The 23,519-nt window shown below is 46.7% G+C and overlaps 1 protein-coding gene and 1 long non-coding RNA gene across 2 annotated transcripts in view; one reads left to right on the top strand and one right to left on the bottom strand.

Moving 5' to 3' along the window:
• The window catches only part of Ikbkb (inhibitor of nuclear factor kappa B kinase subunit beta), a 59,326-nt gene that overhangs the window by 30,633 nt on the left and 5,174 nt on the right, over nucleotides 1-23,519 (top strand). Inside the window, exons 8-19 of the mRNA XM_059244296.1 lie at nucleotides 5,209-5,333; nucleotides 9,259-9,366; nucleotides 12,535-12,664; nucleotides 13,173-13,367; nucleotides 13,959-14,073; nucleotides 15,633-15,756; nucleotides 16,327-16,478; nucleotides 16,624-16,685; nucleotides 18,378-18,487; nucleotides 19,735-19,784; nucleotides 19,875-19,974; nucleotides 20,174-20,321. Coding sequence (XP_059100279.1) covers nucleotides 5,209-5,333; nucleotides 9,259-9,366; nucleotides 12,535-12,664; nucleotides 13,173-13,367; nucleotides 13,959-14,073; nucleotides 15,633-15,756; nucleotides 16,327-16,478; nucleotides 16,624-16,685; nucleotides 18,378-18,487; nucleotides 19,735-19,784; nucleotides 19,875-19,974; nucleotides 20,174-20,321 — 1,419 coding nt within the window. The remainder of the gene's footprint in view (nucleotides 1-5,208; nucleotides 5,334-9,258; nucleotides 9,367-12,534; nucleotides 12,665-13,172; nucleotides 13,368-13,958; nucleotides 14,074-15,632; nucleotides 15,757-16,326; nucleotides 16,479-16,623; nucleotides 16,686-18,377; nucleotides 18,488-19,734; nucleotides 19,785-19,874; nucleotides 19,975-20,173; nucleotides 20,322-23,519) is intronic.
• LOC131894123 (uncharacterized) overlaps nucleotides 460-23,519 on the bottom strand; it is a 28,200-nt gene continuing 5,140 nt past the window's right edge. The window contains exons 2-3 of the long non-coding RNA XR_009374849.1: nucleotides 5,065-5,494; nucleotides 460-669 (exon numbers count right to left, since the gene is read on the bottom strand). This is a non-coding gene — a long non-coding RNA (uncharacterized LOC131894123). The remainder of the gene's footprint in view (nucleotides 670-5,064; nucleotides 5,495-23,519) is intronic.

The raw sequence follows: 23,519 nt of genomic DNA, 5'->3' as shown, positions 1-23,519 counted from the left end.
GATCTCTGTGGAAGGCTTGTCTTCTGCTCTCTGCTGGAGGGTACCCATCCCCCACCCCTCCCCGCCGGCAGGGATGACCACCTCTTCAGTTTGCCGGAGATTCCAAATGACTCAGTCCATCCTGATAGGGGTGGTTTCTGTGTGTCGTATGTTTATGTATAGGTATAGATTAGTATGTGAACATGCTTGTACATTTGTGATGTGTCACAGAATTATATCAAGAGGCTTGATATTAAACCTCTCATTGTTATTGATTTTATCCCCTGCCCCTTTTTAGACGGGGTCTCTATGTAAACCAAGTTGGCTTTGGACTTGATATTTAGATTAGGGTGACCTCTACCACATGGTAATCTTCGTGCTAAGATTATAGGCATATGCCAACTATTACTTAAAAAGTTGTGGGGTCTGATACTATCCCCTTGGCAGAACATCATCAGCATCCTTTTAAATCAAAAGCCGTACACCTAAATTGTTTTAATGAAGCTGCCTGTCATAGTAACTGGAGAGATGGTTCAGTTGGTGAGGTGCTGGCCATGTGTCCCAGGTAGGTTTCTATCGCTTGAGTAAAACACTGACCGAAAGCAATGGGGAGGAAAGTTTACTTCATCTTACACTTCCACGTCACGGTCTATTATCCAGGGAGTCAAGACAGGAACCTGGAGGCAGGAACTGAAACAGAGAGAGGACATGCTGCTTACTGGCTTGCTTCTCATGGCTTGCTCAGCCTGCTTCCTGAAAGCACTCAGGGCCACCAGCCCAGGGATGGCACCACCCACAGTGAGCTGGGCCCTTCCAAATCAGTCATCAATATCTTAGAAGCTTGCCCACAGGCCGATCTGCTGGGGGCATTTTGTTAATTGAAGTCCCCTCTTACACAGTTCCAGCTTGTTTCACGTTGATGTAAAACTAGCGAGCACACTTGTGCAAGCAGGAGGACCTGAGTTCAGTTACCAGCACCCAAAATCTCACAGTTAAATTCTGCTCTCTTGGCCTGATCCCCTTTACCTGGCCTGAGCAGTGTCCGCTGCAGGCTGCTTCTGTCCACTGAGAGTTGATACACCAGAAGCCAGGAAACGTGTCAAGACAACACTATATCGTCCTTTACAGGCTGGTCAGTTCTAAGGAAAAAAGCATGTGCTAGACATAATAAAAATGTCATTCCCATTGCACTCCCTCAGCCTCGGCTCTTCGATACCTTCACGACAACAGAATCATCCATCGAGATCTCAAGCCAGAAAACATCGTTCTGCAGCAAGGAGAGCAACGAGTGAGTGGCCTTCCTGGGACTTAGGGAGTCCCCAGGGCTGCTCGGGACGGCTCTAGCAGGGGAGGGCTTCGTAAGCTGCTCATTTCTGTGTTTCCTCGAGCCGCACTCCGGTTCTCTCGAGAATTTCTTGGTTTTTGATGTCTTTCTGTTTTTGAAACAGCAGTGCAAACTGTTCTCGCTGGCAGATTGAGGCAAGCTTGGATGTATCACGTTCTTTTTATTTATTTTTTTTCTCCAGCTCTGAATGTATTATATTGTTAATCGCCCAAGTTGCAGGAATCCGATAAGGAAAACGTTTATTATTCCACCCTCAACCCAACACCTCTTGGAGATAGACTTTTTCTTTTTCGTTTGTTTGTTAAAATGAGCTGAAGTTGGTTGTGGATGTGGATGAGAAGAGGCAGGCAGAGCTGGCATCAGCCCATTGTGGGCCTGCTCCAGTTTTGCCATTACACACGAGCTGTTCGTGGCCCTTCTCAATGGTAACCTCCCCATGGGCTTAGATACCGTAGTCTTTCCCAACTTTGTTCAACTAGGGGTCACCCATCCCTCCCAATACAGCTTCCCTCACAATTCCTAGCCCAGCCCATGACTGTAGCAGGCTCATGGAATACTCATTCTTCCAGTAATTCCGGATATTTCCTGAGCAGGGCCTGGCCTGGCCTCTCACATTACGGATCCAGGCTCGGTGCCCCTGAGGTCTGATATGTAGGCTCTTAACTGATTGATGGCAAACCAAGGAAAACATCTGCCCAACATTTTTATAGTGCCCCAAATGTACCCTGCTGAGGGCATTCTCCTGTGAATATGGTGGTCTTAAGGTATTTAGGAACCAACACTCTTTGGGAATTCAGAATGACTTTGTTCTAATGGTAAACCAACTCATGCTGTGGAAAGAGACTGCCTTCTTACAGCCTTCAAATTTCTTCTCCCCACCCCCACCCCCCTTTTTTTTTCCCAGTTAATACACAAGATTATTGATCTAGGATATGCCAAGGAACTGGATCAGGGCAGTCTGTGCACTTCCTTTGTGGGGACCCTGCAATACCTGGTAAGCAATGGGCCCAAGTGTTTGCTTCTCAGTCTCTCTGATGCTCCTACCTGTGGGTCTCTTTGTCCTGCCTGCCTGCATCTCAGGCCTGCTGGCTCCGTGGATGTTCAGAATTATTGTGTGAGTTCACAATTGATAATTCACTCACGTGAGTGTTTTTGTGCCCTCTGGAAAGATTTTGTCTCTGCTCTGATGTGAGAAGAGCTGGCCTGTGTGCTTTTACCCAAATCCCGGAACCTCTCTGTGCCACAGAGTTCCGATTATCTGTAGAGGCTGTGTTTCTTGAAGGGTCACAGGAGCCAGTGAGGAAGAGGTGGGGCTGTGACTTCTCTGTGTGTTGTGTGGTCTGAATGCTGGAGTATGATTTGATCAACTCATTCTTCTGAAACGTTGTGTGCCAGACATTGTGCACAGAGTTGGCAGTACAATGAGAAGAGAGATAAGCATTTCACTACTCATTGAGAGCTTAACATCCGAGAAGAAAGCAGGCATTAGTCACCGTGATATACAGATAACTCAGAAACCACCATTGTCGTGAGTGCCACTGATAGAAGCACAGTGTCGAAGGCCGTGGAAGGATGGGGAGAGGGGACACTGGCAGAAGCAGAGCGCATTGGAAGACACACTAGTGTGGCTCAGGCTTAGAGGATGAAGAGAGGGTCTGAAGTTGTAACTGGGGAGGAGGAAGGGACAAGTTCTTATCCCTTTCTACTGGCTCTAAGGGTTTTAAACCATATCGTAAAACCTCTGGAACAGCACTGGGGGACTCCACACTGAAGAAGCTGGTGTGGAATGATGTGGAGAGTGAATTGCACCGAGTGAGTGGCGGGTCGTAAGACAGCTGTTGGAATAGACACGTTCACAGCTGTGCAAGGAGAGTAGGAGGTGCAGAATGATTAAGTTCAGGAAATGCTTGCTCGGCTGGGACACGGGTTCGCATAGCTGTGACCTCAGCACTTGCCTATAATCTAAGTGCTTGGATAGTGGAGACAAGAAAGCACGAGTGTGGGGCCAGCCTGGCCTACATAGTGAGAGCCTGTCTTCAATAAAGCGGGGGGTGGGGGTAGGTAACAGACACTAAGGAAGACTTAGTAAAAGATGACGTATTGGTGATCATGGCCGTCAGACTGTGGTTGAATAATGGAATCTGAGTTCAATGAACAAAAAAGGTTGAAGGTCTCAGGGCTTAAAAAAGCTTAAGCATCCCATTTCTTAAGAAAGAAATTATGCCTTGTTTTTCTGAACTCATTAATGTTTCCTATGTAGACTACCAATTAGAGTAATGGGATCCCTCTGTTTCTCTTCTGCTGAGTGGAATGCGGCTTTCCCAGCGGGACTGTGATTCAGGTGGTGCATCCATGTGATACTGTAATTACATACATCCTGCTAAGTACCTTCTGGAGTCCTCACTAGCTCAGCAACAGTGAAGTGAGGTGAACCCATGCCCTGACCACGATTGGCAAATCCTGGTATGGCTCCAGGAACTTGACCTGACTAGAGATAGCGAGGGAATGAAGCAATGACTGACAGGCAGGAATGCTGGGATTGGGTGGACTGAGCTCTCTGATGGAGAAACAACAGCACCTCAGAAGCTCACTGTGTTAACAGAGAGGCCAGGTTACAGTTGAACACGGACGTGTGTCAAGGAGGTCGGTGTGGGTAGGAGCAGTCTTCAAGCCATAATATTTGGGGCATGGGAAAAGCTACGGTGGACATTTTTTGGCACACACATTTGACAACATTTATACCTGGACCCTCTAGGAAATCTTTGCCATCTCTCTGAGCTTCACCCTAGTGGGGAAGGCTTTGTGGTTTTCCCATGAGTCTGAGGCTACGCCCTTTGACATGGTTGTCAACAGCACACATTCACTCAGGTCTTCATTCACTCAGGGCTCCCACTCAACTAACAGAGTTTTTCACTTGCATGAATTAAAGGTCCACCCATAGCCACACCTGGAGACTGAGCTAATCATGAAATTTTAGCCCAGTTCCTCCTGGTTTTGACTCCCTGACCCATCTATGACTCTTGCATGTCCACATAGATCATGACTGGTCCTGTCTTTGAGCCTTTGCTTGGTGGTATTCCTTCCTGGGTTGGTTCTGCTGTGTGTTTCCTTCAAGCCTTCTGAGCCCAGTTCATGTCCTGCCTTGACTTCCTTACCCTCCTGGGTCACTCTAGCTCTCTTAACCTGGACAGTAGCCATGCATCTTGGCTTTCTCCTGCTTGATTATAAATCTCCCATTTCGTTCCATGGCTCTATGTTACTTGATTCAGGGTTACCTGGTTTAATATATGCACTGTGCATTGGGTGCGTACAAGTTGATGTCTTTTTGTTTGTTGGGCATAGCTTGGCTCTCCGTCTCCTATGGTCTGGGTCCTGCATGTAATCTTCAATAAATACTACAACCCTCATTTTTAAATATGGAAAGATTAAATGACTGTGAAATGCACAATAGATTTACTCTGGTCTACCTTGAAGTGATTCCTCAGGATCCTGACTCCTCAGCTCTCCTGTCAACACTTCTCATCAACACAGTCTCATTAAGATTTGAAGTCCAGAGTTGGGCGGTGGTAGCACACACCTTTAATCCCAGCACTCGGGAGGCAGAGGCAGGCCGATCTCTGAGTTCGAGGCCAGCCTGGTCTACAGAGCAACTTCCAGGACAGCCAGGGCTACACAGAGAAACCCTGTCTTGAAAAACCAAAACAAACAAAGGGATATGAAGTACAAAAACCCTTACGTACCCACAGCTGAATCTGTTCAGGTTCATCTCACTCTTGAGTGGACATACTCTGCCCTGGTGGTGAAGGCAGGGAGCTGGTTCTCTGAGCTGGTAGCTCTTCCAGCCAGAAAGAGGGCAGCGTAGGCAGCCCCCCTGTGTGTTTCAGGCTCCAGAGCTGCTGGAGCAGCAGAAGTACACCGTGACTGTGGACTACTGGAGCTTTGGCACCCTGGCCTTTGAGTGCATTACTGGCTTCCGGCCTTTTCTGCCTAACTGGCAGCCCGTGCAGTGGTGAGTTGATCTGGTACTGGGGGGAGGGCGATCTTGAGAGGAGAGCGAGCCCCTGGCTCCACGTCTTGTCACCCGGTCCTTTCTGGTCCCCAGGTTAGGCCCAAATGGTCTGTGGTCTGTTCTCCCTTAGGACCCAGCAGTGGCCGTTCAAGCTTCTCAACCTTGGACAGAAGAACGGTTGTTAGCAACATCTGTAAATAGAGCACTGGTCCCAATAGGGTCAGTCTCAACAAGGTGGTCCACTCCAGACCTTTGCAGGACTGTGCATTGACATTGAAATGTTAGCAAATTATTAGTAAAGAGAACAGGTGTACACACACAGCAGGTAATGAAGGAATATTTACACACGTAGTAAAATTTGTCAACAGTAAGTCTCTATGTAGAAAGTTTTTACTTAAAGTAGTTCTGTAGTAGTAATAAGTTTACGTGTTTTAAACGCCAAAGTATAAAAAAATAATAGTGTAAAAGATTGTCTCGTGAAAGTTTCCATACCCCTGGTCTCCTCCCCAAAAATGTGATGACTACTAGTGTTGGTGTACTTCATGGATGCTTATGCCCCTCCCCCCAGGTCGTCCTGATTTGTTTGTTTTGTGCCAGCCCCTCTTTATACTCCAGTGGTGAGCACTGTTGTGTGTGTGCCTTGAAAGCATTTGACACCAAAACTTTCTTCAGAGCAATTTAGTTAACACACACAGACACACATACACATACACACACACACACACACACACACACACACACACACACACACACACAAATCCCTGTCTGGGGCTTAAAAGTGATGTACCGTTTGCCCCACAGATTAATTTTGTAGTATTTTGTGCTTTTGGAAGATACAGGAATAATGGAAAGTCCTGACTTTGGTAGCATATATACTAAAATTAGAAACATTTTTTTAACTTTAGAAAAGAATCAGCTATAACCAGATGATCTGGAAACAATCACTAACCACTTCCGTCTATCTTCTTAAAGCCTAGCTCCTTCTACGCCCTTTGATATAGCCTGCTTTCATGCTCACACTGAACATGCTCTGTCTTCCTGGGCTTTGGAAGGTCTCTTTGGTGTTCCACTCACTCACTGAAGTGCAGCTCGCTGTTGGAGAGTTGAGTGGTTTATAATTGGTGCTTCTTAAAATAATACCACAAATAACATCCTTGTAGGTAAGCTGTTGCTCACAGCTATTCATCTGGTTATTTATACATTCCTATGAATAGAATGAACAGATTTAAAGAGTACACACATTTTAAAGGCTCTGAGGTGTCATGTGCCACCTGCCAGAGAAGGCTGTACAAAAGCACACTTCTGCAGGAGTACACCGATCTGACCTTTCCCCTGTGCCGTTCTTAATGCCGGGGTCTTCATTTTCCTAAGTACATTGTAAGATTAGTAAAAAAACACTAACTTTTCAAAGTACAAGTATTTACACCGAGAAAAACTACATAGCAGAAGTGACCTTAACCTCTGGTCGTCCTGCCTCCAGCTCCCAAACGCTGGAATTGCAGGCATGTGCTCCCACACCATTTTGTCCAGTGCTGAGGATGGAACCCAAGACTCTCATGCGTGCTGAGGCAAACATATGACCAACTGAGTCACATCTCCATGAAAACAGTTTCTGATAAGAAAGGAACCATGGCCTTTGGAATCAGTTCTAGAAGAAAGCTTTGGGTGGTGGCAGCAGACATCAGTTCCACAATTAGAGCCACATGCTGGCATTGCAGAGGCAGAGAACACTCTGGAAAGCCACTGTCCTATGATAACTACTTACAAACCAGGCTTTGGTCTTTCAGCCCATGGGTCCTGGGATATGGGAGAATTAGGTACTTAGTTCATAGTCATACATTATAAGGTAACCATAAAGTAGTAAATTAGCTTCAACTTATCTGTATTCTGTTGGTTTTAGTTGACCAAGGGATTGGCTTTTTATTTTCAATTCAAAGGTAAACTTTTCAAAGTTGGTGGGTTCCATACCTAGAGTGGAGGAAAGCATCACAAATGTTGACCTTTTCTCTGCTTATAACAAGATAAGTGAGATCCAATAGAACTGAAAGAAAAATACTGTTTGGAAACACCCTTAGTGGCTCGGCATCTTCGCAGTGTGTCTGTTGTCTGCAAAATTTTTTCCCTAGAGCCACCCTTACTGTTGGCTGCTTCGAAGTCGCCTTCACTGAAACCCCGTTTCTGTGGGCTGGTTTTCCAGAGGACCTCGTTGCCTCTGCTGTTAGCGTCACTTGCTCTCAAATAACAAGACGCGCAGCAGTCTGTGCTTTGCTTGACCCAGCTGCTTCTGGTTTCCTAGGAAAGACTGTTTTCTTTTTTTTTTTTTTTTCCGAGACAGGGTTTCTCTGTGTAGCTTTTCGCCTTTTCTGGAACTCACTTGGTAGCCCAGGCTGGCTCGGACTCACAGAGATCCGCCTGGCTCTGCCTCCCGAGTGCTGGGATTAAAGGTGTGCGCCACCACCGCCCGGCAAAAGACTGTTTTCTTAGGAGTACATCCCGTTTTCATTAGAAGCCCCGGAGACCCTGATTCCACCCGTCTGTTTCTACTAGAGCTGTATGATGCCAGCGGCCTTTGCCAAGCATCTACCATCTTTTCATACTTCCTCTCTGCCCTAAATAGGCCAGCTTACTGGTTGCCAATGATAACTGTTTAAGGCTGAGGCATTTTCTTTTCAATTTGAATCACCCTATTTAGGGGAGAGATGTATTTGGACTTTTATACACTAGAAATTATACCAAAATTTGAGTCCTTTGTTCTATCCCTCTCTGGTTGTCTAATATCGAACAACACCTACTCATTTTCTTACCACTAAGTGGCAGACTAAAAATAATGTTGCCACATGAGGTTACCGCTGAAACCAATGGAACCTGGCAAAGTACTTGGTTGTTTATAAAGCGTTATTCAAATTTAAGTTGGCCTTGTTACCAAGAAGGTTGGAAGCCACTTGGATTTAATTTTTCCCTTTCCAATACTACCTCAAATACCTTTGAAAGTTCCCTACGTTGGGAAATATGAAAGCTCATTTATTCTAGAAAAAAATGCTTAGCTGCATAATTATAAAGTATGAGCATCCCTTGCTTTACTGGGTAGCTAAGTGGCAAAGGCATATGTCACCAAGCTTGACAACCTGAGTTCTGTCTCTGGGGCCCTAGAGGTGGAAAGAGAGAACCAGTTCCCCTAAGTTGTCCTCTGATGCCCCATGCATGCCATGGCAAGTATGTGCATGCATGTACATGAGCATGCATGCATGCGCACACTCGAGCACACACATGAACAAATAAAATAAATGTAATTTTAAAATGAAGCAAAGTACTTGTGTGCATATTTTACATTTCAAATAAATAGGATGTGCACACAGTGACCATGGTTCAGAACCCCAATTTTATCCTCTATCAAAACATGAGAGCTGGGCTGGAGAGGTGGCTCAGTGGTTAAGAGCACTAGCTGCTCTTCCAAAGCTCCTGGGTTTGATCCCTAGCATCCACATCAGGCAGCTCACAGGTGTCACATATCCACACACACATATATATGTGTAATTGAAAATTAAATCTTTTTTAAAAATGAGAGTTTATATTTGATAAATGAAGAGAAGAGGAAACTGGAGAACTAATCAAGGATGAGACAGGGGTCAGCAGTGCTTCCTGAGGTCATGAGGTCATGAGCAACCTTGCTGGGGGTTGTCTTTCAGCCCCTCTTTCGGCCGCACTGGCCACATTTTGTTTGTTTAAATGCTGTGGACGGAACCAGAGCCACACTCTTGCTGAGGACTCAATGCCACTGAGCTAACCCCTGAGCACAGTACAGACCCATTCATAAACCTGTCAGCCTACCGACCATGAGTTCAAAGCTTACACAGTGGTGAAGTTACAAGTATAAACCGGTATTTGCCTGAGTGACGTAAGGGACATCTCAAAATGGCATTTACAGGCACTCCAAAGTCCGGCAGAAGAGCGAAGTGGACATTGTTGTCAGTGAAGATCTGAATGGGACAGTCAAGTTCTCTAGCTCTTTACCCTTCCCCAACAATCTTAACAGGTAAGGCCACCTGACATTCTTCTTGTATACATTTGTCTTCTTTAGAAATACAGGGGTGAGGTGACATCGGATACATTTGTTTGTTTGTTTGTTTTATACGTTTGAGTGACTGGTACCTGGGGAGGCCAGAAGAGAGATCAGATCCCCTGAGACTGGAGTTGCAGACGGTTGTGAGCTGCCATGTGGGTGCTGGGAACCAAACCTAGGTCCTATTGCAAGAGCAGCCAGTGCTCTTAACTACTGAGCTATCTCTAGACCCTCTGATAACTTTTGAATGGTTAGCAGAATGTCATCCTGTGCTTGAGAACTTGACCAGTCTGTCTCAACATTAGATATAGGATGGGTTCTCCCTAGAAATCTTTTTTTATGAATTGGTTGGTTGGTTTTTGCTATGGTGGAGATGAAATCACTGTCTTTGTTCATGCTAAGCAGGCACTCTACTCGTGAATTATATTACCAGCTCCCAGACCGTCTCTCTGCTAAATTCACATAACAATTTATTTGTATACCTTACTGGTTTTGAGGGAGGCTAAGACAAGAACTCAAAGCAGGAACCTGGAGTAAAAATGGAAGCAGAACCATGGAGGATGCTGCTCATTCCCTTGTTCCCTCTGGCTTGCTCAGCCTAATTGCTTCCTTTCTTTTTCTTTTTTTCTCTTCCTTCCTCCCTCCCCAGACAGAGTTTTTCTGTGTAGTCCTGGCTGTCCAGAACTTGTTCTGTAGACCAGGCTGGCCTTGAACTCAGAAACCTGCCCGCCTCTGCCTCCTGAGTGTAGCTTGAGTTTTCCTGCCTGGCCCACAGTCAGGACAAATCTCTCTCACCTGCCAGTCCCACAGCACTCAAACCCGACCAAGTAAACACAGAGACTTATATTGGTTACAAACTGTATGGCCGTGGCAGGCTTCTTGCTAACTGTTCTTACAGCTTAAATTAATCCATTTCTATTAGTCTGTACCTTGCCACATGGCTCGTGGCTTACCGGCATCTTCACATGCTGTTTCTCATCATGGTGGCTGGCAGTGTCTCTCTGACTCAGCCTTCCACTTCCCAGCTTTATTCTCCTCCTTGTCCCGCCTACACTTCCTGCCTAGCCAATGGCCAATCAGTGTTTTATTTATTGACTAATTAGCAACACATTTGCCATACAGAACATCCCACAGCACCTGAGTGCTGGGATTAAAGATGTGCGCCACCGCCACCACCCAGCTCAGCCTGCTTTGTTATGTAGCCCAGGCTGACCTGCCTAGGGATGGCACTGTCCACAGTGGACTAGGGCCTCCCCATGTCAACTGACAAGTAAGAAAATACCTCCTAGCCATGGCCATCAGCCAGCCTTTTCAAGGCAGTTCATTTGAGGCTCCCTTTTACCAGGTGACTCTGGGTTTGACGTTGGCAGCTGAAGCTGACTCTGACATGTCTCTACTTTGAAGTGTGTTCACTGCAGCTTAGGGTTGGTCTCTTACTCCACAGGAAGTCATTTGAGGGTAGGGATTGTACCTTATTCCTCTTTGTGTTCCTTGTCTGGCCTGAACAAATCAATCTTTGAGGTTTGAATGGCGTTGTGGTCTAGTCTTCAAGCTAGAATATAAGCAGTTATTTAGTGAGTCAGAATTGGGTCATAATACAAAAGAAAGCTCCAGGTTGAAGACAACTCTGAATATTCGGGGACAGGAGAAGAAGCCATCTGGATTACAGTGGTGTGGAGTGACATTGGGTGTGCTATAGTTGGGGGAGGGCTGGGGAGGGGACAGATGAAGATAGAGGAAGTTCATCAGGGAAGGTTAGGCTGAGCAGAGGCACATGGGATTGGCCCTAAGGGGGCAGTGTAGGGCAGCAGGAGGAACTTGCGCATCGGCATGTACATCCATCAGGTTCTCTCAAATCAGCAGCTCAGGGTCCAGACCAGGGCTACTTAAAACTTCCACTTGGAGCCCAGCATGGTGGTGCACACCTTTAACCCCAGCACTGGGGAGGCAGAGGCAGATGGATCTCTGAGTTCGAGGCCAGCTGGTATACATAGTGAGTTCCAGGACAACCAGCATCCAGGACTACATAGTAAGACCCTGTCTCAAAACAAAAACACAATCTTTAATTTGGGATCCCTTTGTGCCCAAGAAATGTTTACATTACTCCAGGTATGTAAATACAGAGTATATAAAGTATATAAACATATAAAAGCATGTATAGTATATATAAAGATTAAAGTATACAAATAAAACATCTACTGATAAATCATAAAGAGATTTATTCACTTTTTAATTCTTTGGTGTATATAATTATACCATTTATGAAAGACAAATACTAAATTTTATTGAAGAAAAATATTAAATATATACAGATATTAAATTTTGATAAGATTAACAAAATGTGTGTGCTTCATCTATTTTTACACAGAGTTAAAACTTGGCTAAATTTGTTTTTTCATGTTTTCTCTGTGGGTGTATGTTTACACACATGTATAGACACAGAGACAGCGCTGTTCATGAAACCACAGAGTCAGGCAAGCATGCGACCACTGAGCTACACCCAGCTCTAGAGTGCGTTCTCAAAGCTTCGAGGTCACCCCAAGGCTTAGGGGGTGAGCCTGTCAGAAGGAGAGAAGCTCCTAAATTGTTACGTTGTTTGGAAATGTTTATGTGTTTTCTGTCGGGTCACTTGGCTTCATTTTTGATCATCATTTGGTTGCCACCGTGTGTGTGTGATGCTGAGACACACTCAGGGCTGTGCTGTGTTTAAAAATGAGCGTATGTGTTTCATGTCCGTGTATGTGTTCGTGTGTGTGTGTGTGTGTGTGTGTGTGTGTGTGTGTGTGTGTGTGTGTGTGTATGTTTTCGTGTGTTTGTGTGTATGCACTTGCGTGTCTGCAGGCCAGAAGACAGCCTTGGGTTTCAGCCCTCGGGGCCTGTCCACCTTCTTTTTTTCCTTTTCTTGAGACAGAGCTGCTCACTGGTCTGAAATTCAACAAATAGGCTAAGCTGGCTGACCCTCCAAGGATCCACTTCTCTGATATTAGCATTTTTTTTAATATGGGATCTGGGCTCAAACTTAGGTCCCTTTGTTTGCAAAGCAAACCCCCCACTCCCATCTGAGCTGTCCGCCAAGGCTGTGCTTTGGAATCTGCACCTCCAGGCGGCCTGGCTCAGGCCTCTCTGCCTCTGCTCCCCCAGTGTCCTGGCTGAACGTCTGGAGAAGTGGCTGCAGCTCATGCTCATGTGGCACCCTCGACAAAGGGGCACGGACCCCCAGTACGGCCCCAATGGCTGTTTCCAAGCCCTCGATGACATCTTGAACTTGAAGGTGAGAGCGGAGTCGGGGCAGCTCCGAGGCAGCCGCTGTGGTCCCCAGTGGGACATAGCAGGTCATGGGACACTTGGCTTGTGAGGAAATTCAGGTTCCTATGAGTCTTTGGGCTAAGATAAGAGGACAGGAAGCCTGAGCTGACGGACATTGCTGCCAGCTCGCTGGTGAGGAAAGTGGGACTCAAGCTAGCCCTTGACCAGCAAGTATTGGGAATAGCAGAGAATCTGGGCCAATACATGGACCTGTGTGTAAAGAAATTTGCTTTCTGGGTTAGTGAGATGGCTCGTCAGGTAAAAATGCTTGCGGCCAAGCCTGACAACCCCTACAGCCTGCATAGTGGAAGGAGAGAACCAGCTCCTTCAGATTGTCCTCTGATCTCCACACATGCACCGTGGCACGCACGGCGGCATGCAAATGTCCTCCCCTCCCCCGGTCCACGTTCAAACACGGAAGGCAGATAAATGTCAGGAGGACTTTTTTCCAGTAACGTCCGGTTGTGTTGCAGCTGGTTCATATCTTGAACATGGTCACAGGCACCGTGCACACATACCCTGTGACCGAGGACGAGAGTCTGCAGAGTTTAAAAACCAGAATACAGCAAGACACGGGAATCCTGGAGGAAGACCAGGAGCTGCTGCAGGAGGCGGGGCTGGTGCTGCTCCCTGACAAGCCTGCTACTCAGTGCATCGCAGACAGCAAGGTGAGTCCCTGCCTTCCTGCACCCTGCCCTGTCTCCCTCTGACTTGGTTGCCTAGTAGACTGTCAGCATGACAAGCAGTTAATGATACTCTACAGCTTGCTTGATGGGTCAGAAATCCCGTGTGGCTTGCTGAAAGACGCGTCATTCCATATTCAGTTTGTCACTTCTAGACCTCTAATGCTTTCTTGTGACTCTGTTGCCAAAATCGTGCTCTGTCCTTCTGGTCAACCAGAGCTATTTGTGACCACACAGCTGTGCTGCATACCTGTGCTCACCCCATCCATGTGTGACACGGAGCCTGCCCCGAAGTGCTAATGGATTGACTGGTGGAGGTCACATTAACATATGAGAACCAGGCTTCACAGGGAAGTGTGATGTGTGCAGGGAACTTCCACACAGGAGAATCAGTCAGCCTATGTAGAACATGATGTAAGTTAGGGGCAGGCTCAGATAAAAAGATGAGGAAGGAAAGCAGGCAGGCTGTCACGTCTGCTTCGTAGGCTGAGGTGAGCGGTTGGCAGCACCCTGACAACGTGTAGCTGGGAAGGAAGTGCAATCCACAGGTCTCATTCTGTTCTTGTCCCTCTGCAGCCGAATGAGGGCCTCACGTCGGACATGGACCTTGTTTTTCTCTTTGACAACAGTAAAATCACCTATGAGACTCAGATCACTCCCCGACCCCAACCGGAAAGCGTCAGCTGTATCCGTAAGTGCATCGTTTATTAAAATCGGTCAGTTGTGGTATTTAGGGTAAAGTTGGAGGGGGAGACATGAAGGAAACGTGTTCTTCTGGTCCTGGGGTTCTAAAGCCGCCTTTAATTGAGATGTGCAGAGAACAGTCCAGACACTCACTAGAGCACTTCCCAAAGGATAGGAATGCCACCTACTTCTGTGATTCAGTTTTGAAGTTGCATTGATATTTTAATAACAAATGTGTATTGGTGGGTAAAGGCAAGAAGACCAGGAGTTTAACTTTATAGCAAGTTCAAGACCAGCCTGGGCTACATGAGACTGTTTTTTTAAAAAAAATAAGGCCAGGCAGGGGTGGTGCACACCTTTAATCCCAGCACTCGGGAGGCAGAGCCAAGCAGATCTCTGTGAGTTTGAGGCTAGCCTGGGCTACAGAGCGAGATCCAGGACAGGCATCAAAACTACACAGAGGAACCTTGTCTCGAAAAAATAAAAATAAAAATGTATGTACATGATACAAAAAATAAAACTCAAAACTTCAAAAGATACCTCCTAAAAAAAGATATACAGTGAAAAGAAAACACTTCAGCTCTAGTCTCCAGCCAGTAAGCTCGCCTTCCAGCAAAACTGCTGTTATCAAACACTTGTGCATCCCCCTCAAAAAATGATAACCTAAATATGCACTGTTCTGTAGCTGCCTTTTCACTCAGTATATTCTTTTCTTCTTCCTCATATTGGGACACACAGAACTGCTTTGTTTTGAACACTGTACAGTATTCCATTGCATGATTGTTTGGGGGACATTTTAATAATGGACCTACCCCCATTTTTGGGCCCCCTGCCTCACAGATACAAACTTAGAATAAACAAATCAAAGATCCAATCTCTCAGAGTTCTCCCAGGCCTCTCGATTTTTTAAACATTTTTAGTACATCTGGCTAGTGCTACATTTTAAAGTACTTGCTCAGTTAATTTCTTTATTATTGTGGGGAGGGCATATGTGCCACAGCACACATGTAGAGATCAGAAGACAACTTTGTGGGATCAGTTCTCTCCTTCTCCCTTTATGTGGGCCCCAAAGACTGAACTCAGGTCACTAGGCTTGTGTGGCAAGAGCCATTACCCACTGAGGCATCTCACCTGATGGTGTGTTTTCATGTTTCATGAAAATATCACACAGTTCCAAATGTGGTGACGATAAGCGCATCTGTTAAATATATGGGCGTGTACACTTGTGATGATGTCTCCAAGTGGTCCAGAGCCCAGGCCCACCTTGGACTAACTATGTAACCAAAGCCTGCTTCAGACTCCAGCAAACGTCCTGCCTTGGCCACCCAAGTGCTGGCATTGCAAGTGTGTGTCACCGTGCTTGACTCATGGGATTTCTTCAGATCAAATTGGTGGTAGCTTTTTGCTGGCTGTCTATACTATTAACGGAACACCGAAATGTTTAAACTAATGTGAACCATAATACCCAGTATAGTGATTATATAACCCTAAAAATATTAGCGATGCTGTGGGCCAGGATGTGGTTCCCTGGAGCTGAGGTACTCTCTGACAACTATTTGTTTCCAGTTCAGGAGCCCAAGCGGAACCTCTCTTTCTTCCAGCTGAGGAAAGTGTGGGGCCAGGTCTGGCACAGCATCCAGACACTGAAGGAAGACTGTAACCGGCTCCAGCAGGGACAGCGAGCGGCCATGTACGGTGCCGGTTTTCCTTCGTGTATTTAAAATGGCTTGTTGGCTTTGGCTCTGGAGAGGTGGCTGAGGCAGGGATCCAGAAGCAACTCTAGGGAGGGACAGGAGGAGACTCTGGTTTGGATGAGAGGGAGTGGTTGGGTGGCCTGGCTGGAGGGCGGCCCTTGGACTTGCTAAGGTCAGGGGTTGGCAAATGGGGCAGGAATGCAGAACTTGGGCCTGGCAGCTCATCTCTGTGGGATCTGGAGCTTGGAGAAGCTTAGTTAGCCTTGGGTGAAGGACACTGCCCTGACTGGTGTGCAGGGGACTTGCTGATGGAGTCTCCAATTAGGACCAGTGTATTGGGCTCTGTGTAGTATTATACCTAGTTCCAACGTTGGCATAGACCTTTATGTGTTGGTGCGGGCTAGGAAGTTGTCCTTACAATTCTAAGAGGCTGTTTTGGTAAGCAGTGACTGCTGGTGATTACGGCCAAGCCTCTCTTAGCAGAGGGTTTTGTTGCTATACAGGAAGTGTGCTTAGATGCCAAGTGTGTCCCAAGGTTCTGTTTCTGTTTCTTACTATCCTTGCAGGATGAATCTCCTTCGGAACAACAGCTGCCTTTCCAAGATGAAGAACGCCATGGCCTCCATGGCGCAGCAGCTCAAGGCCAAGTTGGATTTCTTTAAAACCAGCATCCAGATCGACCTGGAGAAGTACAGAGAGCAGACTGAGTTTGGGATCAGTGAGTGTGCTCTGCAGGGAGCTGAAAACACTCCCTCTTCCCTTCTGCTGCTTTCGTCCTGAAGTTTCTCTGTCCTCTCATAGTTCAGTTTTTAACTTCTGTTTTGGTTTTATGATGTTTTTTTTTTTTCATTTTTTTTTTCCAGCATCAGAAAAACTGCTGCTGGCCTGGAAGGAAATGGAACAGGCTGTGGAGCTGTGTGGGCGGGTAGGAGACCCATCCTAGGGTTCTGTTTTGTGCTGTGGCTGGAGCTTTGTTCTACAATTTTCCACTTTCTTATCCAATACTGGTTTGAGCTGCTTTGTCAAAACTGAAGGTTTCCTCACCACATCCTTTGACCTTAGCCAGATTTGCTGGAAGGGAACAAGGGTAGTAGCCGCAGGGAGCCCTGCTGTGACCAGACTTGAGAGCTGGGCAGAGTTTGTCCGGATTTAGGAAAAAAGCAAAATGTCAGATGCCCTTGGGAAAGCCAAGGCCACCTGCTATTAAAATGGGCTTTGGCCAGGCAGTGGTGGCACACACCTTTAATCCCAGCACTCGGGAGGCAGAGCCAGGCAGATCTCTGTGAGTTCAAGGCCAGCCTGGTCTACAAAGCAAGATCCAGGACAGGTACCAAAATTACACAGAGAAGCCCTGTCTTGAAAAACCAAAAAAATAAAATAAAATAAAAATGGGCTTTGGATGGGAGATCCATACTCCCTTTTCACAAAGGTTTCTGCTTGAATTCATTGAAACATGAAATCTGTAATGAAGAAAGGGTTTAAGCAGAAACTCTCAGGATAGTGTACATTAGATGCCACTGAAAACCCCTTTTCACAAGGTCAGAGAATAAGTGTAACTTGGTGCATCGTGCGCAGATCCAAGACCCTGCATACCAAAGTTTTTCCTGTCTTCATTTCCTGTGCACCGGATAGGGACTTGGCCTGTGTGACTAAGTGCCTGACTTTCTAAGTGAGACCTAATGGGTTAATGCACACTTACAGGTATGTGGAGCCGAGGCCAGCAGAATGGCTCAGTGGGTAGGTGCTTACTGCTGCAGTAAGCCTACTGACTTGAGTTTGATGTCTAAAACCTACTTTTTAAATAGCTGGTAACAGCACACATCTGTAATCTCCATACTCCTACAGCAATCTGACAGGCAGAGACCAGAGAACTGCCTGGAAGCTCACAGGCCAGCTGTTAGCCTGGAGTACACAATGTGTCAGAACCAACAGCAGAATGAGAGAGCCCACTCCTAAAAGTGTCCTCTGACCTGCGCACATATAGGCACCATGGCACACACATGCCAGCATGCACACAGGCAGAAATAAATCTTAAAAACCTTGTCTGATCCTGAAGTAGTGTGTGTCTTCCTCGCCAATTTGATACTCAGCTGTAGCACCTGCTTTCGGGTAGACCCAGTTAGAGAAGACGAAGTACTATGCATTGGGCATCTTCTCTGCCAGATGTGCGCTTACTCTCATTTATAACCCTGCAGTTAAGCCCGATTAGAGGTGGTTTTGTGGAAGGAAACTGTGGCTTACAGTTAAGTGACTACTGAGGGTCCCCTAACTGAGCTAGACAGTGGTAGACATGAGATCCAACTTAAGACTATCTTACTCCTCAGCCCTCATTCCTTCTAGCCAAACAACTGAAAGTCTTCTGTATGTTAGGAGGGTCTCCTGTGGGGTAGAAGGGTCTCCTGTGGGGTAGAAGGGTCTCCTGTGGGGTAGGAGGGTCTCCTGTGGAGTAGGAGGGTCTCCTGTGGGGTAGAAGGGTCTCCTGTGGGGTAGGAGGGTCTCCTGTGGGGTAGGAGGGTCTCCTGTGGGGTAGGAGGGTCCCCCCAGCCAGCCCCAGCACATCGCTCATGCCAGGATGCCCTTTTCACATCAGTTGGCATGAGCACAGCTTTTCCATCAGGATGACGACGTGAAGCATCTGGTAGAGAAGATGATGGCCCTGCAGACTGATATTGTGGACTTACAGAGGAGCCCGATGGGTCGGAAGCAGGGGGGCACTCTGGATGACCTGTGAGTACCACCAGGGAGGGACTGCACTGTTCCCCAGAGCACACTGACCCCCTGTAGAGTTTCTGATGTGTTAGGATGGCCTCAGGAGGTTCCTTCTGTGGGGCATGTCTCCTGATGTATCACCTTGGCACATTCCCTGGGATCAGCCAAGATAAATGGCTGTCACACTGCACCTTGGCAATCAGGTCTGTCAAATGACAAGGAAAAGTGACCTCACAGTGTGTAAGGAGCCATTCAAACCACACATTTCAGAAGCAATAACCTTTAAAGGCTGTGAAATACACACACGCGCACACACACACATGCACTCACGCATGCACGCACACACGCACGCAGCTTTCCCATGACAGCAGACATCCCCGATCATCCAGCCCACCCTTGTCTAGGTGTGGCTCCCAGAGCAGGAAGTAGAATAGAGGGAGGAGCCTGCTGAGTCCAGAAGTTTGGCATAGTGTCCAAGATGGGTCCAGGCGTCCACACAGATCCACCCTACCTGGAGCACCCAGCATGCAGCCCTGTGCTGACAGAAGGGTTCCTTCCAGGCAGGGGGGTCAGCTTGTCAAGGGCTCTGTCACCTGGAGTGATCAGTGTCCCCTGATGCTCTTACTAGAATTATTAGGGTGAGAAATCTGAAAATAAAGAACTATTTGTTCTCCGCTGTATCTTATTTTTTAACCCTTTACTTTTTTCAAGTTTCCAAATAAGAATCTCCTCTCTGTCTCTGTCCCTTCCCCGTCCCATCCTGTCCTGTGTGTCGTACTCTCCTACCCCCACCCTGTGTTTGTTTCAAAGCAGAGTATCACTATATAGCATTGGCCGACCTGGTGCTTGCTAGATGGCCAAGCTTGGCCTCAAGTTCACGGAAACACTGCTACTTCAGCTTCCAGAGTGCGCAGGCTATGTGTGTGCAACCAGGGTGGATTGGCCTTCTGACGCTCTTGCCTGCATCAAAGGCAGAGATAGGAGTTTATATCTAGCTTTGGACCTAACGTTTTTGAGGGCAAGTATTTTCTTAGTCAGGTCCAAAAATGGCACCTTGAATCACTCCTGTAGCCAAGCAGAGAAGGAATGTAATCCTTAAGTTCGCTCTTGTTTGGGGCATTTGGGTTTTATGAATAGTGCCCAAACTGGCAGGCTTTTTCCCACTGAGAACATGGGACCAGTTGTCTAAAAAGTAGCGGCTCTGCTGGAAAGAATTAGCAGACTAGTTCTTTACATGTCGTGGATGGGCCTTTTCTCTCTTCCAGAGAGGAACAGGCGAGGGAGCTCTACAGAAGACTAAGGGAGAAGCCAAGAGGTAGGTGGATGTGGCGCTGGCCCTTCGTCTTGTCTCTGAGACACTGGTCTACCCCAGAGGCCAGGAGAACTATGCCACTCTCCTCCGCAGACCAGAGGACAGACGGTGACAGTCAGGAAATGGTCCGGCTGCTACTTCAGGCGATCCAAAGCTTCGAGAAGAAAGTGCGAGTGATTTACACACAGCTCAGGTAGGTGCTCCCTCTCTGCTGCTCCAGGACAAGATGTGGAATTACAGCCAAGCCGAGGGTCAGTCAGATGGGCGCTCCTGCTCTGATTTGCCTACACAGTGAAAAAACACTCTACGGTTGCCGATAGGATCCACAGTAGTCGGGAGCAACGCTGTGCCAGCCCAGCGCTCAGGGAGTGTGGCTCATTTACTCTTTACAGTAAAACCGTGGTCTGTAAGCAGAAGGCACTGGAGTTGCTGCCCAAGGTCGAAGAGGTGGTGAGCCTTATGAATGATGACGAGAAGACTGTAGTCCGGCTGCAGGAGAAGCGGCAGAAGGAGCTCTGGAACCTCCTGAAGATCGCCTGTGTGAGTGACCTTGGCTCCATCCTCTCAGGCTTCTCCCGTGTCTGCCACTGCCCTCCGAGGAGGCGCACGCCCCTCAGCTCTGCACGACAGTGGGCAGGGAGGCTTCCCGAAGGGAAGGGTTATGTGAGGTGTTTTTATTTCCCCACGTGGCTACTGTCATTACCGCAGGGAGAGAGCTTCCAAACAGCAGACATCGCTCTCTCAGAGCTTCAGAGGCCGGAAGTTAAGAACCCAGCTGTCGCCGGGCGGTGGTGGCACCCGCCCTCAATCCCAGCACTCGGGAGGCAGAGGCAGGCGGATCTCTGAGTTTGAGGACAGCCAGGGCTACACAGAGAAACCCTGTCTCAAAAAAGCAAAAAAAGGGCAGAGCCACCGCTCCCCACCCCACCCCTCCCCACCACCCCACCCTCCACCCCTCCCCACCCCTACTTTAGTGGCTCAAGCCTTGTGTCTGTGTCTTCAGGGGACAATAGTGTTCCTCATCTGAATGTCTCTTACAAAACCACATTCAAAAATAGGAATGAAGCTTAGCAGAAAGATGCTTGCCTCATGCATAAGGCCCCAGATTCAGTCCTTAGCAACACACACACACACACACACACACACACACACACACACAGGTTGCACACCTATAATCCCAGCACTTGTTGAGACAGGAGGATGGTGAGTTCAGGCCAGCCTAAGCTATGTTGTGAAGCCTGTCAAGGTGTTAGGGGGCAGATAAAGAGAGGTGTCCCTGAGTTTGAAACTCCTGATGATCTCGGGGCCGTAATCCTATCTGGAAGGCCACATTTGCAGGTTCCGGGACTCAGAACGGGCATCTCTTGCTCAGCACTGGTTGGCCCTCACCCAGGTCTGTGCTGCTGTCCGACTGTAGCCCAGACCTTCTTCTGCACACCTTTTCCTTTTGAATGTTCAGTTCGTGTCTAGTCATTGTACATAACAATTGGGTTTCATGGAGACATTTGCATACAAAGATCTAATGTGCTGTGACCATGTATTCCTCCTCCATAATCCGCTGGTCTTCCATTTTCACTCTCACCCTCTTATTTCCTTCATTCTCTTCTGCTTTATGCCATGCGTAGATATTTTAGACAACTGTATAGACTCTGGGCTCCACAAATGGGAGAAAACGTGATACTTGTCTTTCTAATGACTTAATTTGCTTAATAAGATTGTCTCCAGCCCCATTTTTCTGCAAACATAATTCCATTCTTTGTGGCTGGATAAATTCCATTGTGTCTATGTACGACGTTTTCTTTGTCCATTTCTGTTGTTGGAAACCTAAGTTGTTTCCATAAGTTAGCTATTGTGTAACTAGTACTATAAAGCTGTTGTGTAAGTCTCTTTAGTGTGTTCATTGGGAGTCCTTCAGCTAAATTCTGAGGAGTTACGGTATACTCCTATGGTAGGTCTACTGTGCTTTCTTTGAGGAACTTCTATACTGATTTCCATGGTAGCCAATTGCATATTTCCACCAGCAGAGTATAAATGTTCTCTTTTGTATATATCCTTGCCAGCATTTGCTGTTACTTGTTTTCTTGATGACTGCCATTGTTAACTAGGGTAGCTGGAATCTCAAAGTAGTTTTAATTCGATTTTCCTAATAGCTAGTAATGTTGAACATTTCTTCCTGCGTTTACTGGCCATTTGTATTTTATCTTTTGAGAACTGTCTGTTTATTTCATTAGCCCATTGGATTGTGGATTTCTTGGTCTTCAGTTTTATATATTCTAGATATTAATTATCTGTCAGATGAGTTGTGTTTCTTTTGCTGTGCTGAAGTTTTCTAGTTTCATGCAATGCCATACACCCAATCTGTGCTGTTATTTCCTGAGCACTTGGAGTTCTTTGCAAAAAAAAAAATCCTTGCCTGTGCCTGTGAAATATTTTCCTTATACTTTCCTCTAATCGTTTGAAATCTTAAGGCTTTTGATCCTTTGGAGTTGCTGTGTGTGTGTGTGTGTGTGTGTGTGTGTGTGTGTGTGTGTGTATGTGTGTGTGTGTAGGATGAGATCCGGGGACCCATCTTATTTTTCTGTATAGACATCTAGTTCTCCCAGTACCGTTTGTTGAAGAGATTGCCTTTCCTCCCTGACTGTTCCTGGCATCTTTGTCATAGAGCAGATGTCTGGAGCTGGGTGGATTTATGCTTGGGTGCTCTGTCTGTCCTGTTGGCCGGTGAGTCTGTTTTTGTGCTGGTACCGTGCTGTTTTTATTACTGTGCTGCTTCACCTGGGTAAGTTGAAATTAAGTTTGTGGTAACTCCAGCGTTGCTTATTTTCCTCAGGACTTTTCCTGCTAATCGGGGTTCTTTGTGCTTCTGTATGAAGTTGGAGATTGTTTTGTCTATTTCTCTTTTTGGAAGTTTGATGGGGATTGCATTTAATATATAAGTGATTTTGGTAATATAGCTATTTTCAAAATTATCTATCAAACTGTGAGCACGGAGGGGTCTTTCCATTTTCTAAGTTTCTTCAATTTATTTAAAAATTTTCACTGCCTGGGTTAGATTTATTCCAAGATGTGAACTTGCTTGTTCTCTCTCAGTCTCTGTCTGTGTCTGTGTCAGTCTATCTCTCTGTCTCTCTCTCTCTCTGTCTCTCTGTCTCTCTGTCTCTCTCTCTCTCTCTGTCTCTCTCTCTCTCTCTCTCTCTCACACACACACACACACACACACACACACTTGTGAACATGTATACACTATTGTAACGCAGCTATGGTACTACTAAGGGAGAAAAAGTAAAACAAAGAAAATCTGGCCAAAGGGGGAGAGCCTGTAATAGCATGCCTTGGCATACGGGAGCTGCTGGGAGAGGGACCTGTTGTTGAAAAGATACCAAGAAGAAAGAGACGATGTCAAAGGAAAAGTCAGTCATTAGTAGCTTCAAGAGCAAAGAGAGAACCTAGCGTGGTGGCATACACCTGTGATCCCAGCCCCTGGAAGTCTGGAGCAGGAAGTTCAAGGTTAGCTTGGATGACATAGTAAGACCCTGCCTCAGATAGCAAAACAACCCAAAAGGGCAGAAAAGAGGAGGTGACTTATTATAGAAGCAAGATACAAAATGATGGGGTGTTTTTGTTTTGTTTTGTACTGGCTTATGTGGGATACCCCTTATTCTTAGAGCATAGAGAAAACCTGAAGGGGTCATTCTTCCCTTCCTAATGACGACACTTCAGGAGATATCTCTCAAATGG

The sequence above is a fragment of the Peromyscus eremicus genome, chromosome 17, assembly GCF_949786415.1.
Source record: "Peromyscus eremicus chromosome 17, PerEre_H2_v1, whole genome shotgun sequence".
NCBI classification, from domain to species: Eukaryota; Metazoa; Chordata; class Mammalia; order Rodentia; family Cricetidae; genus Peromyscus; species Peromyscus eremicus.
The sequence above is the reverse complement of the archived record's forward strand: the minus strand, read 5'-3'. Positions and strand labels throughout refer to the sequence as shown.